Below are 15,375 nucleotides of genomic sequence, written 5' to 3' on the forward strand. Positions count from 1 at the left end.
AATTTTTTTTTTATTAAAAGACTTGAAAATCTACTTCGGCTAATGTAAGCTCTCATTTCCTAAACAACTAAAGTACAGGAGTTGGTAGATACAGGAAAGATGAAGAATCTCACCTTTCTCTTTCCCGTGTCCAACAGAGAGCATAGCTGGTATGCACCCCCCCACACAGAGAGCTCAGCTCTACCACTGGACTATTCCCAGATTTGGAGCGCTGCTCGCCCAGCTCTGCCTGGCAGCAATGGCTTTAATATAGAGCAATCACTGTGTTTGTAGACGACTTAGCCTAGCGGTTGTTTCTAAGCAATGCCCACTATCAAATACAGATTGGCTGTGTTTGCTCTCAGCTTGCCTCCTACTCCGGCTTTCCTGTGTGGACACACGGGCCGTCTGGCAGCAGCTTGGACTGTTAACGGTGATGCTTTTCATCAGGTGCGGGGAGACGGAAGACAAAGGGTTGCTGTGTTCTGCATCTGAATCCTCTGGAGGGTAAAGGAGCAAAGGAGTGGCCCCTGGGAGCAGCTAGCTTTTAGCTGTAGAGTTGATGGAACTTACACAGACCTGGAATCCCTGGTGGAGGAGGGGGCAGAAAGAGAGAGATGGGTTCCAAGACTTATAAAAGCTAGAAGTGTCAGGAGGGGAGGAGGGGAGAAAGAAAGGAAAGAGAGGAAGAGAGGGAAGGAGAGGGAGAGAGTATGAATCAGTTTAGAAGCAGACATTTATGGCCTTGGTGCCTGTGCTGTGCAGAATACAAAGTCACTACCAGGCCAGGGAGCACAACCAGGGCAGGGAGCACAAGAGGTTGAGCAGGTTTGGGGGAGGAGTAGAATGATCAGTTCAATCTAGGACGTGTGTTTATTAGTTCCTTGGGCAATACTAGGTGGCAGGTACCGTGACAGGAACAATCTGTTAAGAACAACCATGAAGTGGTTAAGAACTCCCATAAAGCTCACATTCCAGAATAGGACAGTTTGAATAAAACAAGAACAGTTTGAATAAAACAAGAGTGAGTGCAGAAGCCCACATGAGGAAAGTCAACGAAGTCACGTGATCAGGGTGCTGCCAAGGAAACCAGGCAAGGCCCAGCCAGAGCCAGGCCTGGAGGTAAGAAGATGCCAGTCTCACTGTGGCAGTGGTCCAGGATATTTAAGCAGAGGAGCAGTCTGGGTATCTCAGTCTGAGCATCAGAGCACACAGTACAAAATTCACGCTGAAAAATACATATCAAATATAATGCTATTTATAGAAAGATCAAGAGCACACAAATCACTACGGTTACACTGGAAGAGGGAGGTTGTTTAGGCCAACAATTTTTTTTTTTCCCACTTAAGCTCAGAGCTATGAGATGTAATATAATATGTAATCTGTATACATTTATACATATGAAAATATTACAAAATGAAATCTTGAAAAGATCTGGGGCTCAGGGTATAAATGTACTTGCAACAAAGGCTGATGACTTGAGTTCAGTTCCTGGGACCCACGTGATGGACAGGCAAAACTGACTCCTGCAAGCTGTGCTGTGCCCTTCATGCTTGCAGAGTGGCACGTGTGAACCCACCACATCCCCTAGACACACACAATAAAACCCACAAAAAAAAAAAAAAAACAGCTGTATGTGGTAGCGCACGCCTTTAATCTCAGCACTGGAGCAGCAGAGGCAGGAGGATCAATATGACTTCGCAGTCATCTTGTCATCTTCGCAGTCATAGAACGTTCCAAGCTAACCAGAGCTACATAGTGAGACTATGTCTTAAAACAACAACGAAAATAAACAAACACAGGCCAGGCCTGGTGGCACACGTTTTTTAACGCCAGCACTCAGGAGGCAGAGGCGGGCAGATCAAATGTGAATTTGAGGCCAACCTTGGTCTACGTGGCAAGTTCCAGACGGTCCAGGGATGCAAGACTGTCTCAAAATCAAAACAAATCAGACACACACATAAACATAGTTGTTGTTATTTGTTTGTTTGTTTTTTTAAGGCGAGGCCTGGAGCATAAAGCGTGGTTAAGCGTGCGTTTCCAGCCTCTGAGTAGGACCATGCCCACCAACCGCTTTGCAGGCCATCCACTTACTATCCAGATCAACCCAAAGCAGCCTGCTAAGCCTCTGGGGCCTGACCCCGCCCCGCGTTGCACTACTGCCACGCCCACATCCACCTGCCGTCCAATAGGCGCACAGGATCTGGGCCCACACCTCCGCCGCACCGCGCCCCGTGACGTCACGGCCCGGCCTCCGCCACGTGACGGCCGCGCGCTAGGCTCTGAGTAGCGGCTGAAAAGCGCCGCAGAGGCCGCTGACTGGCGGGCCGCGACGCCGAGGGGGGAGCCGGGCACCTGGGCCTCCCGCGCGCATGGGAGCGTCGGCGGCTGCCTGACGAGGGCAGCGAGGCCAGCGGAGCTCGAGACCTCGCGCGTCCCACGAGCGGCTGCGGCGGGCCGCGGAGCCGGCACGACCATGGCGACGGGCAATCAGCAGAAGGAGAACACGCTGCTTCATCTCTTCGCCGGCGGGTGAGTCTCGCCTCAGCCCCGGCCTTCTCACCCTGCGTGCCGTGGCCTCGGGAATCCGCGTTTCCCGTCTGCCGCGGACGGGGGTGAAGCCAGGGCGGGCGGCCCAGGAGGGTCCGGGCTTCCGCGTCCCCATCGCGGGGTCAGCGGACACCGCGGCTTTCCACCCGGCGCGTCCGCGTTCCCATCCCCCATCCACCGTCCGCCACTCGCCGTATTCTCCTTTTGAACAATTCCTGGCTGGTGTGGCTGTCACCAGGGGCGATCGCGGCGAGCCCCTGTGGCTTCAGCCTCCTGACGTTTTCCTGAACAGGCTGCGGTCACTCACTGCTTCAGAGGTGCGGATGCTGGAGGTCCCAGGGTAGCAGGAGGTACTGCGCAGGGTCAGAGATCTGCGAGCAGGTGTCATAGGGTAGCCCGTGGCCTGCCCTGCAGTGTACAGGGAAAAAGATGCTGGCCTGCACCACGTGGGAGGGTAAAAGGGGACCTCGGAAGGTTTGTCTGTGCTTGTCGATCCTAAAGCACCTTCAGTGATTTTCAGTGGAGGAATCCGTTATGGTGGGATACAACTAAGAGCTGAATTAACACCCTCAAAGCCCAGAAGTTTTTGGGTTTTTTTTTTTTTTAATATTAGTAATTTTTTTTCCATTTGTTATAGCTGCTAGTGGCTTGGAACCCTTTTGGTGCAGGTTTTCAAACTATCTATAGAGCTGTGTCCCCAGCCCTGGGGTCTTGAGCTCTTTGAGACTTAGCCCAACTATTAAAGTGTAGGGTGTTTTACATAACATACAGCGTTTATCCTGTGTTATCATCTTCGTTTGAGACCTTGAGCTGTGGCCTGGACCTAAACAGTTTGTTATACTAGCAAGTAATGGTTGAAGAATTACCCAGAAAATAACCGTGATGAAAGGGTTTCTGATGTCTTGGTACTTTTACCTGGCAGGCAGGCGGTTTCTTTCTCCAGGCAGATAGCTTTAATGGTTGTGCTTAGGCTGGAGGAATTTCTTGTTCATTCATTTTGGTCAGCCCCTCATTCCTCCCATCCGTGTCTTCATTAGTATTACCTTTGAGAGTAAGCCTCAGAAGGTACCCTTAGAACAAACCACTTTATATAAATGTGTCATCATCCCTTGGGAATTTAAAACATTTCTAAAGCCAAGAGAAATGAGTTTATACTCAATGGGTTGTTTTTTTTTGTTTTTGTTTTTTTTTTTTTTTGGTTTGGTTGATTAGTTTTTACACTTTTTTTTTTTTAACTGAGTCATCTCTTAGGTTGGATGGGTGCATGCTGTTTAGCTGGAGGAGTTTCAGAGTGGCCTTTGTTGAGGCTCAGGATAGTTGATGGCCCTGTCTGGATGGATCTCCCTTCACACCCTTCACAGTGCCCTCTGGCTGCCAATTCCAGCCTCTGATGCTCTGGTAGAGAATACTGCAATTCCAGCCTCTGATGCTCTGGTAGAGAATACTGCAGTGGCAGCAGCGCTTCCAGGGCTCATTAGGAGCTTATTAGTGTTGTGTCTGAAGCTGTGATGTTTTAACAAGTTCTAGTGCCTTCATTAGCCATTTAAGATCTCTGTGCTTGCAGACGAGAAAAGAAATGAACCCTCGCCGGGCAGTGGTGGCGCAAGCCTTTAATCCTCAGGCAGAGGCAGGTGGATTTCCAAGTTCAAGGCCATCCTGGTCTACAGAGTGAGTTCCAAGACAGCCAGGGCTACACAGAGAAACCCTGTCTCAGAAAAACAAACAAGAAATGAAACCTCAACAAGATGCTTTCAGAGTTACTAATTAGATTTTAGCCTAAAATACCTTTTAAGGTAGAGCATGAAAGGCATTGTGTACAAGGAGGGCACAGCCTGTAGTCAGAAGTTGTCAGCCCGGGGTCCTGCTAAGCGCTTTCCTCTTGTTTGGCTGGCGTCTCTCCAGAGAGCTAAGTTTAATGCCTTTGAGAAGTCTGAGATCTTGCTTTTAAAATCTGTGGTGTTTCCCTTGTTTATTGAAGGTTATGTTCCCAAACAGATTTAATGATATCCCTAATTATAATAATACAAACAAGTTTTGGTTTTTGGAGACAAGGTCTAGAACTCACAGAGATCCTCTCTCTCCCTCTGCTTCTGCTTCCCAGTACCACTATTAAGGATGTACGCCACCAGGTCCCGGTGATACACTTTTCTAGCTATCAGAGGCTTATAAATTATTTTTGATTTATTTATTTATTTTATGTATGAGCTCATTGTTGCTGTCTTCAAACACACCAGAAGAGGACATCAGACCCCATTACAGATGGTTGTGAGCTACCATGTGGTTGTTGGGAATTGAACCCAGGACCTCTACAAAAGCAGTCAGTGCTCTTAATCACTGAGCCATCTCTCCAGAGAGGCTTATAAATTAATATAAGTAGTGAAAATTTATTTTAGATCCTGGAAAACAGACTGCACCAAAACAATTTATAGTCTTTATTTTTTTTTCTTGAAGAAACAAGTCTCTGGATTATTTCCAAAGGTTACTTCCTATATTAACATATAATAGCCAGGTTTTCAGTGTAGCGTATTGCCCTTTGAGAAGAGAACAGGAAGTCCACCACAGACCAAAATCTAGAGATAACCATATTGGGAAAGGTTCCAAGTGTGTATACACCCCATCCCAATTTTATACTCACTTTAAACATAAGATCGAATTCTTTTTGTTTGTTTATTTTATGTGGGCAGGTCTGGAATTCACTGTATAGCCCAGGCTAGCTTCAAACTCCCAGCAGTCCTGCCTCAGCCTTCTAAGTACTAGGATTATAAGGCATGAGCCACATTGCCTGGCTGGCTAAAGACCCTGCCTGCTCTTCACTTTGCTTTCTTCTTTTTTTTTTTTTTTTTTTTTTTGGCTTTTTGAGACAGGGTTTCTCTGTGTAGTCCTGGCTATCCTGGAACTCACCCTGTAGACCAGGCTGGCCTCAAACTCAGAAATCCACCTGCCTCTGCCTCCCAAGTGCTGGGATTAAAGGCGTGCGCCACCACCACCCGGCACTTTGCTTTCTTCTTAGTGACGTATTGGTTTTCATTGTAGTATATTACTGAGTAGCTTACCGTTAGTGAGTCTGTGTTTACTATTCAGTGCCAGGTTGTGGAGAGAACAGTGAAGACAAATCCAGTTCTAAAACCTGTGTGAGTGGGCGTCAGTGAATCAATACACCATCACAGAGTAAATGGCATAGATTATAGCAGGCATCTAAACACACTGATGACATCTTTCTAATTGCCTCTTTGTCCCTTCTCAGGCACTAGAAATCATACCTGTGGAGATACAGCTGCTGAGTCAAAATACCTTTTAGATTTGATTTTATGTGTATGACTGCTTTGTCTGCATGTATGTTTATGTATCACATATATGCCCTATGCCCACAGGGGCCAGAAGAGACCATTGGATCCCCTTGAACTGGGGTAACAGATGGGGTGGTGAGTGCCATGTGGGTGCTGGTAATCAAGCCTGGTCCTCAGGAAGAGCAGCACATACTCTTAACCACCGAGCCATCTCCAGGCCCAACCTAAAACATTTTAAAGGTGTTTGGTCTCAGCATTTTCCTTTGTCTCCTAGTGTTTGTTGCGTCTGTGTGGACGAGCTTCATTCCTGGTATTAAAAGTTAGTAACTGTAAGGTTTGTGTTTTCCTCAGTGTTCTCAAAGCAAGAAACATTGTTACTCTAACAAAGATGTACTTTAATTTTTTCAAATCCTATTCTCAATGATGGTTCTTAATTGCTTTAACTTCCTTGTAACCCACCACCCACCAAAGGTAGTGGAAAAGGATAAAGGGGGTGGGGATGTCTTTGGAGCAGCTCCCATCTGTGTTGTCTGGAAATCAGCAGTTCAGTTCACAGGTAGCAGGTGGCAGCAGCTCGATCCACTTGCAAACACCTCACTGATACACCAGCAGTCCAGTTCAGTAATGTCAGGTTAGCCACAGCAGTGACACTGCCTAGCAGAGACAGCCAGGCCTCAGCCTCGGCACAAGTCAGCAGGAGGGACCACCAGGAACACAAGAAGTTCCCAGTTGTGCCTCTCTCAGAGAAGTGAAGATCAGCGAAGATGTGAGACACACAGCATTACACAGCTAGCTGTACCAGCAAGCCAAGCTCAGCCTCCGTCACTGTCCATCAAGTCCTGTTTATACACTCCAAACATCGCGTGTCCTCCACGTGCAAAGAATCCTTCCTGGTGAACTGATTTGCCTTTAAGGGCCTAGGGGCTTGTGTTCTGGTAATAGAGACATCCTTTGCCTGCAGTGCTACCAAAGAGTAGTGATTAGATCTGCTCTGTGCTGGAGATGACTGGACAGCTGGATTAAGCTGTCATAGATTCAGAGATTGACAGTCTGTACTAGATGTTTTCAGTCTTATTGTTTCTGGTGTGACTTTGTGTGTGTGTGTGTGTGTGTGTGTGTGTGTTTTATCATAATATACAGTTATATGACCTTTAAAATATTTTTAATAGGGACCAGGAAATAACTTTATTGGTAGATTGTATGTTTATTATGACAGTGGCCCCGGGTTCTTGGTTTAATCCCCAGCATGGTCCAAAAACGTATTTTAATGAGAATATAGTAGACCTTTAAGGTCTGAAAATGTATAGCCCGTAGATATTTTCAGAATGTATTGTCTTTCCACAGATCATTGACAGGAACTGATAGGTGTACTCTCTGGTACTGTGTCCCTACCAGTTTAATCTGGTTACTTTGAAACGGTACAGAAATGACTGTTCCCTGCTTAGGAAAAGTGTAGAGACCATTCAGACTTACCTGAGGTCTGAAGATACAGCTCACTGTAAAGCATTGCTAGCGTACACAAGTTCTTGGTTGTATCCACTGAGCTATATAAGACAAACGAGCAATAACACATGCTTACAGGAATTTTTATTAAAGAAACATAATGAGCAATATTTTATCAGGCTATTTATATACAATTATGGATATAATTGACTTCTTCATCTAATATATTTGTACATATGAAAAGTTTTTTTTTCTTGTTTTTTTGAGACAGGGTTTCTTTGTATAGCCCTGGCTATCCCAGAACTCACTTTGTAGACCAGGCTGGCCTCGAACTCAGAAATCCGCCTGCCTCTGCCTCCCAAGTGCTGGGATTAAAGGTGTGTGACACTGCTGCCCAGAAAAAAGTATTTTTTTTTAATTAGATTGGGAAATGCCCAATAAAATGGAAATTTCTTCTTTCTTCCTTCCTTTCTTTCTTCTTCCTCCTTCTCTTCTTCCTCCTCCTTCTTTTTTGTGCAAGACAGGGTTTCTCTGTGTAGTCCTGGCTGTCCTGGAAGACTTGTAGACCATGCTGTCCTTGAACTCAGATCCGCCTGCCTCTGCCTCCCTAGCATTCAAATTAAAGGCCTATGCCACTACCCCCCCACACACACTCTCACTTAGCCCCCGGCTAAGGGTGGAAGTTTTTTGTGGTGCCCAGCAGGTTACAACTACCAGTCAGTATTAAACAATTTAATACCGACTTATTAACTTAACTCTGGTTTAAATTGATGTGGTCTGAATTGTCCTAAATAAGAAGAAACTACTTTATTGCTGAGTTACATATTAATATTTGCTGAAACTATATTGGTATAAGGTAATGTTAATTTAGCTTTCTCTTATTTTTGAAAGATAGGATTCTTCTTCACTTGGGATGCTTTTTTCTCTTAAGATTTATGTATTTTTATTTTATGTGTATGAGTGTTTTGCTTGCCTATATGTATGTGTGCCATGTGCATGCCTGGTGCCCACTGAGGCTAGAAGAAGCTATTGTATCCCTTGGAACAGGAGTTATAGAAACAGTTATGAGCCACCACGTGGGGGGCTGGGAACTGAGCCTGGGTCCTCCACAAGAGCAAGCAAGGACTCACCACCGAGCCATCTCTCCAACCTTCGCAGTGCTATTTAAAGTTTTCTTTCCAGATGAAATGAAATAGAGGATATATCATTTCAAGGAGAACCATCTACTTCCAATTGTTTTTGCCTTAATGAATATGCAATTTGCTAATTGACACCTCCTAAGCCTGATGTCAGATATTTAAATAAACTTACCAGACTATTGTAGTGTATGCCAAAAGTAACTAACGTTCTTCAAGTAGTGATTACAGAAGTAGCAGAGAAGAGGAAAAATTATTGAATTGCCAAAGATTAGGAGGCAGAGTACATGTTGGGATTGTTTGTTGGTAGAGCCATTTTGTACCTATGTGTAGTACTTGAACTTGGAAATCAGTTTACCACTAGTCGGGTAGTGGTTTTTATTATAAAGAGCACATTGGGACCTGAGAGGTAGCAAAGGCTCTAGGGGAATTTACGATGGGTATCTTGGGCCAAATCATATGCTCTTCTCTGAATAACAGTGTGGTAGAGTACATAGTATCGTGTTAATAGGTTTAAGTGAGTCAGAGTTAAAAGTAGAAATGGCCTCGATCCCACTCATACTGTATGGCTTAGGAGACCTGGTTAGGATAGAAGGGCCTCTGCCAGGAGTCTGCCAGCAATGCCACCACCCTATTTACACTGCCACCACGATTAGCTTGTTGTCCTCCTGGTCTAGACTGGAGTTTTCCAGCTTTGGCTGGGTGATTGTTCTCCCCTGTGCTTTAGGGTGTTTATCAGCCTCCCAATTTGCTAATAACATCACTTCAACAAACAAAAATGTCTTGAAATGTGGCCAGATGTCACGGAGGTGGTGGCAGAATTGCCTAGGCTAGGAACCAAGGAACCAAGTCTAAAGTAGTGGTCTCAGATTTTGATCACATGGCCCTAAGATTACAATGTTCTTGCGTTCCTAGCTATGTTGGTTCGTATGTATATAAAGGTCAACTTTTTTTGTTTAAAGACAGAGCCTCTGACTTAGGGTTTTACTGCTGTGAACAGACACCATGACCAAGGCAAAGGCAAGTCTTATAAAAGACAACATTTCATTGGGGCTGGCTTACAGGTTCAGAGGTTCAGTCCAGTATCATCAAGGTGAGAACGTGGCAGCATCCAGGCAGGCATGGTGCAAGAGGAGCTGAGAGTTCTACATCTTCATCTGAAGGCTGCTAGCAGAATACTGGCCTCCAGGCAGCTAGGATGAGGGTCTTAAAGCCACACCCATAGTGACACACCTACTCCAACAAGGCCACACCTTCGAATAGTGCCACAAACCATAACATTGTCCTAGAACCTGGAGCTCAACAGTTTGGCTACATTGGCTGGCCAGTGAGCTTTGTAGATACATCTGTCTCTGCTTCTCCATTACTATGGTTACTTGTGAGGCAAGCATTTCACACACAGGTCCATCTCCCTGACTCCTGCCACCCCAACTCCTGCCACATATAGTTTTGGTACCCTCTTTATTTTATACTTATGAGATATACACACAAACTATACATTAAGTTGTAAAAATTTAAGTAAAATTTCTCTCCATATTTTCCTTTAAAATTTTTTATTTGTCAGTCAGGTAGTGGTAGCACACACCTTTCTTTAATCACACTTGGGAGGCAGAGGCAGGTAGAGCTCTATGAATTTGAGGCCAGCCTGGTCTATATAGTGAGTTCCAGGACAGCCAATACTACACCCAAAAACACACACAAATTTTTTTTATTTTGTGTGTGCCTGTGTGTGTGTGTATTACAAGTGTATGACAAGTGTGTGTGGGTTCCTGTGGAGACCTAAAAAGGGTATCAGATCCCCTGGAGCTGAAGTAACAGCAGTTACAAGCTGCTGTATGATGGGTGCTGGGAACCAAAGTTTGGCTCTCTAGAAGAAAGGTGTGAGCCCTTAGCTACCGATCCATCTCTCCAGACTCTATTTTCTTTCTTTACACCAGTGGATATTTAGAAACACATCTCAGTATATGCACTCCACTTATTTATGATAACCATTCTCAGCCTATAGGTCATGATCCCTGTTGTAGTCACACAGCCCTTTCACAGGGGTCACATGACATATCCTACATATTATACTGACATGATGATTCTTAGCAGTAAAAAAAATTACAGTTATGAAGTAGTAACAAAGTAACTTTATGGTCGGGAGTCACACAATATGAGGAACTGTATTAAAGGATTGTAGTAGCATCAGGAAGGTTTAGAACCACTGACTTGGGAGATCAGTGATTTAAATATTCCTGTCCAGCCAGATAGTTGATCCTCCATCTCTGATGCTAACACTACCTACCATCATGTTGAATATGACTTCCTGATATCTGAACATTGCCTGAAGATGCTCAGAACCAAGAGGCCGACTTCACCCCATCGCTCTGAAGAGAAAGACTCTTATTAGTATTGGGCCCTGGAGAGGAGGGGTGTCTTCCTGTTATTCTTCCTGCTTAGTCCCAGCTCCTAGTAGGTCTGGATTGCAAATTGAAGGGCTTAGTTGGTTCCATATGCTTCCTAAACTCAGGGCTATAGTTGGACCCAGGCCAACAAGATGAGAAGAGGCTAGAAAAGAACATAGGTGACTTCCTACCACAGGATCGTCTTGCTGGTCTCTGGGGACATGGAAGGAGGCTCTCGTGGGCCTCACTGGCTTTAGTGCCCCAGAATATGTAGACTAGAGAAAGAAAATACTTGATGCTGCCACAGAATTTCTGGCCAAGTGTGTTAGATGTTTTTGTTGTTGTGATAAACAGCAGAAACAACTTAATTAGGGAAGGAGTTATCTGGGTTTGTGTTTTCAGCAACTTCAAGGAGGCCAGGAAGCAGAGAGAGTGGCCAGGAAGCAGGGAGAGACCCTTTCATTCCATGCAGCCCTCTGTGATGCTCTGACCCACTTTGGGGGTAGGTTTTCATCCCTGGCTAATCCTTAGATACGCTCAGATGTTTGTTCATTTATTTATATAACTTTAAAATAAACAAGCCTGAGGAGAATGAATGCACGCCTTTCAGTCCTTATCTCAGCACTTTAAACTGCCTTTGTGGTTGCTGGGTTCTGGCCTCCCTCAGCAGCACTGGAGTAATGGGCTTGCCTATTAAGTACCAGCTCACTGTAATAATGCTAACACGGTGTTATGTTCAGCTCTAGTTTCTGGATTTTGTTTTGTGAGACAAGGTCTTGCTTTGTAGCCCTAATTGGCCTGGAATTTATGATACTCTTCACGCTTTAACCTCCAAAATTCTGAGGCTACATCAAACAAGCCCAGGCTACCTCTTCCCGCTCTCCTGTCTCCCTGTCCTCTCCTTCCCTTCTTTTTGCTTCTTTGTCTTATTCCTTCCTCCCTTCTTGTTGGGGACCGCACTAGCCCCAAGTTGGGGTGGCCAAAATAAATGTTGCAGCCCAGGCAAAATGTTGAGGCCCGGGCCGACCCACGTTTGGGCGGCCACTGTATCTCGGCCCAAGCTGCCGCTCCGGTCTTCAGGTCGGGGGTTCAGCAAGAGCGAGGGTGAGGCCAGATTTTACCTAATGTCTGATGTGTATGAATCTCTCTCTCTCTCTCTCGTCTCCCTAATGTCTTCTCTCTGCTGTGTCTCCCTAATGTCTGAATTCTGATCTGTTCTGTCTCTGCCTTTTATATGTCTTACTTCTAAGTCACGCCTCTAAGTTACACCTTTAATCATGCCCTTAGGTCTTGTCTCTAACTCTGTTCTCTATACTTCTAAATCATACTCTTAATCTCACACACCTTTAATCTCACACACCTTTAATCTCAAGGTATCTAAACCAAGATTATCGGAGTGTTCTCAGCTGTTGTAGGCTATTGTAATCCAAGTCTCATGTTAGGGTATATGGCTCAAGATGGCTGCAAAGCTGATAGCCGCTTTCTGCTAAAAGTCGGCCCCCAACACCTTCTTTTTTGGTAGTAGGTAACAGCTCAATTTATTTTATTTTTCATGCTATGATCATAATTTTAACACAGGTTTGCCTAAATAGCCAAATAAAGCTGTTTTCTCTCCTCCCTCACCCATATTTATGTTTCTGTTTAACATTCTTGTCCCTTCTGGCAAATTGGGCTAATATATTCCCACACCATAAGAAGATTGTTGAAGGATTGGATGCTGATCACCCAACAGTACTTTTGTTTCCCTCCTTCCTTCCCTTCTTTCTCTTTCTTAGACAGGGTCTTGCTGTGTAGTCCAGGAGAGCCTCAATCATATAGTCCCCCTCTCTAGAGTGCAGGATTACCCATGTGAACCATAGCTTTCAGCAGAAGCAATCTTTTAACTAATGGTGTAGTCCAGTGCTAAGTTACAAGGACCTGGCTTCCTCTGTGTACCATAGCCCTGGGGGTAGTGGTGCTGGGGCAGAGGAGAGCATGCAGGTGCACCGGTGCTGGTGTGTGTCTGGTGAAGGATGACTCTTCTAGAGTTGCTTCTCTCCTCCCACTTTCCTGTTTAGGACTGATTGATTTATTTTATGTGCGTCGTGTTTTGCCTGTGTGTATGTAAGGAAGCAAGAAGAGGGCACTGAGCGTCCTGTAACTGCATATAAGGAGAGGTTTAAACTGCTTCATGGTCCTGGGAACTGAACTCAGGTCCTCTGGAAAAGCAGCAGGTCCTCCTAACCTCTGAGCCATTTTCCAGTCCTTCCCACTTTGTTTGAGGCTGGGGTCTCTCTTGTTATTTCTCCCACTGCCCTTTGTATGTGAGCTTCTGTCTAATTCTCCTTTGTCTATTACCCATCTCACTGTAGGATGCTGGGGCTAGAGTTACAGATGCAAACACTCCAACCAGCTTTTTTTAAAAATGCATTCTAGGAATTAAATTTAAGTCATCAGGGTTGAGTGAAGCACTTTTCCCAGCTGCTGAGCCATCTTGCCAGCTGTAGTTCTGTGATTTAAGTCTTACCTGGATATCCAGGAGTCTGAGAACCCCACGGCAGACCCAAGGAACCAACTCCTGCTTCCCCACATCTCAGCCTGTGCTTTCCTACCCACAGAGCGGTGTCTCAGAGTGTTTCTATAGCCCCACAGCCCTGCACCCGCCCCACGTGGGGTAAGCACAGTCAAACTCCCCTCACTCAGCCTCCCTAAGAGGCAGACTCAGACAGGTAGAGGAAGTGCTCCCCCAAATATATACACCTTAAAAGATACTGGATCACTTGGTGGGTACCTGCTGCCCAGGCTGATGACCTGAACTCAATCCCCGGACCCACGTGGTGGAAGGAGAGAACCCACTCCTGAAAGTTGTCCTCTGACCTCCAGTCAAGTGCTATGGCATGCTTTCCCTACCCCCAATACATGTAATTTAAAAAGAATTTCTCTGAATTCTCAACTGAATAATCCTTGGCTGAGCAATTACCGTTTGTGAACTTGTTTGGTCCTGATGGCACAGATGCAAAGGTGAATGAGACCCCAGGACCAAACTTGGACTTGCTCTGCTGTAGGTCATGTTCTCGAGAGAGAAAAGTCCATGCTGTATGTAACATAGCAGTTTTCTGTAGCTAGTCCATCCAGCATGGTTTGCAGATAGTGTTGTGGAAGAGAAGGTGGAAATAGGTAGTTTAGGATAAATAAGTGCGCATCTTGAAGAAAGTGTTTAAGCTCGGTGTAGTGGTGTAGCCTGTGACTAGCTGCTCAAGAGGCTGAGGCAGGAGAATTGCAAGCTGGGCAATTTAGTAAGACCTTGTCTTGAAGTAGAATAAAAAGGTCTGTGAGTATAGCTCAGAGCATCTGCCTAGTGTGAGCCTGAGTTCATTCTTGTGCCAAGAAGAAACGTGTTTAAATGGAGTTCAGTGTGTTGTGAAAGGCCGAATTGAAGCCATCATCTTAGAGGAATGGACTGGAGAGACAGCAACTAGGAAAAGACCCTGTGTGCTAGTCAGTTGTGAAGGAAGGAACTAGGATTTCATAGGTGTGTAATGGTCAGTGGTGTCCATGTTAGATGGTCTGCTATAATAAACAGATTTTCAAAAAAGTAGCACCATCTGAATATTCGGCTTCAATGTGCAGAGATGTATGTGTTCTCTAGACTCTTCATGGAGAGCCTCATGGTGAGACTGGATGAACATCCAGTAGGAGTTGGTTGCATGCAGTACTGTGTGGAGGGATGGCACCAAACTGTTGCTAAGTGGCCGTGTGACATCTGAGCTGATGGGTCATTGTGAAGTGGTTCTCTTTAAGTCTGGGGCCTCAACTAGTATTTTAAGTCCATGAAGTTGTATGAAATGAACAGGTACTCTGGTTTAAAGAGGAAAAGGCTAGATGTCAATCACACTTGCTGACAGATGTATGCTGCCTTCTGACCCTGCTGTGACCTCTCTCCTGCAGGTGCGGAGGCACGGTTGGTGCTATTTTCACATGTCCACTAGAAGTCATTAAGACGAGACTGCAGTCTTCAAGACTAGCTCTTCGGACGGTGTATTATCCTCAGGTTCATCTGGGGACCATTAGTGGAGCTGGAATGGTGAGACCAACGTCTGTGACACCTGGACTCTTACAAGTTCTGAAGTAAGTGCAGCCCAGCCATACAGGCCTCCCCTGTCACCCGCCTGTCCACTTTATATAGTTTGGTCCAGATAGAAGAATTAGATTTCTTACTTATTTTTTGAGGGCTGGGATGATGTGCCATAGCACATGGGTAGAGGGCAGGGCTCTGGGGTCAGGCTCAGGTTGTCAAGTTTGGTGACCATTGTGCTGGTCACATGGGTTTTTTGCTTTGTTTTTGTTTTTAATTAATTAGTTAATTAATTTTTAAATGTGCATTAGTGTTTTGCCTGCACTTATGTCTGTGTGAGGGTGTTGGATCCCCAGGAACAGAAGTTACAAACAGTTGTGGCCTGCCATGTGGGTGCTGGGAATTGAATGGAGGTCCTGTGAAAGGACTGCCACTGTTCTTCACCATTGAGCCAGAGTTCCAGCCCTGGTCAGATTTTTTTTAAAGAAATTGCTGCCAAGGAGGATCAAGTTTTCAGTTTTAACACTAAGGGAGTGAAT

General features: G+C 45.3%; 1 protein-coding gene across 1 annotated transcript in view; it reads left to right on the forward strand.

The window, feature by feature from the left end:
• Positions 1-2,268: 2,268 nt before the first annotated feature.
• Slc25a33 (solute carrier family 25 member 33) overlaps positions 2,269-15,375 on the forward strand; it is a 36,253-nt gene continuing 23,146 nt past the window's right edge. Inside the window, exons 1-2 of the mRNA XM_034504093.2 lie at positions 2,269-2,511; positions 14,710-14,889. Coding sequence (XP_034359984.1) covers positions 2,456-2,511; positions 14,710-14,889 — 236 coding nt within the window. The 5' untranslated portion in view covers positions 2,269-2,455. The remainder of the gene's footprint in view (positions 2,512-14,709; positions 14,890-15,375) is intronic.

Source organism: Arvicanthis niloticus, chromosome 5 (assembly GCF_011762505.2).
Source record: "Arvicanthis niloticus isolate mArvNil1 chromosome 5, mArvNil1.pat.X, whole genome shotgun sequence".
NCBI lineage: Eukaryota > Metazoa > Chordata > Mammalia > Rodentia > Muridae > Arvicanthis > Arvicanthis niloticus.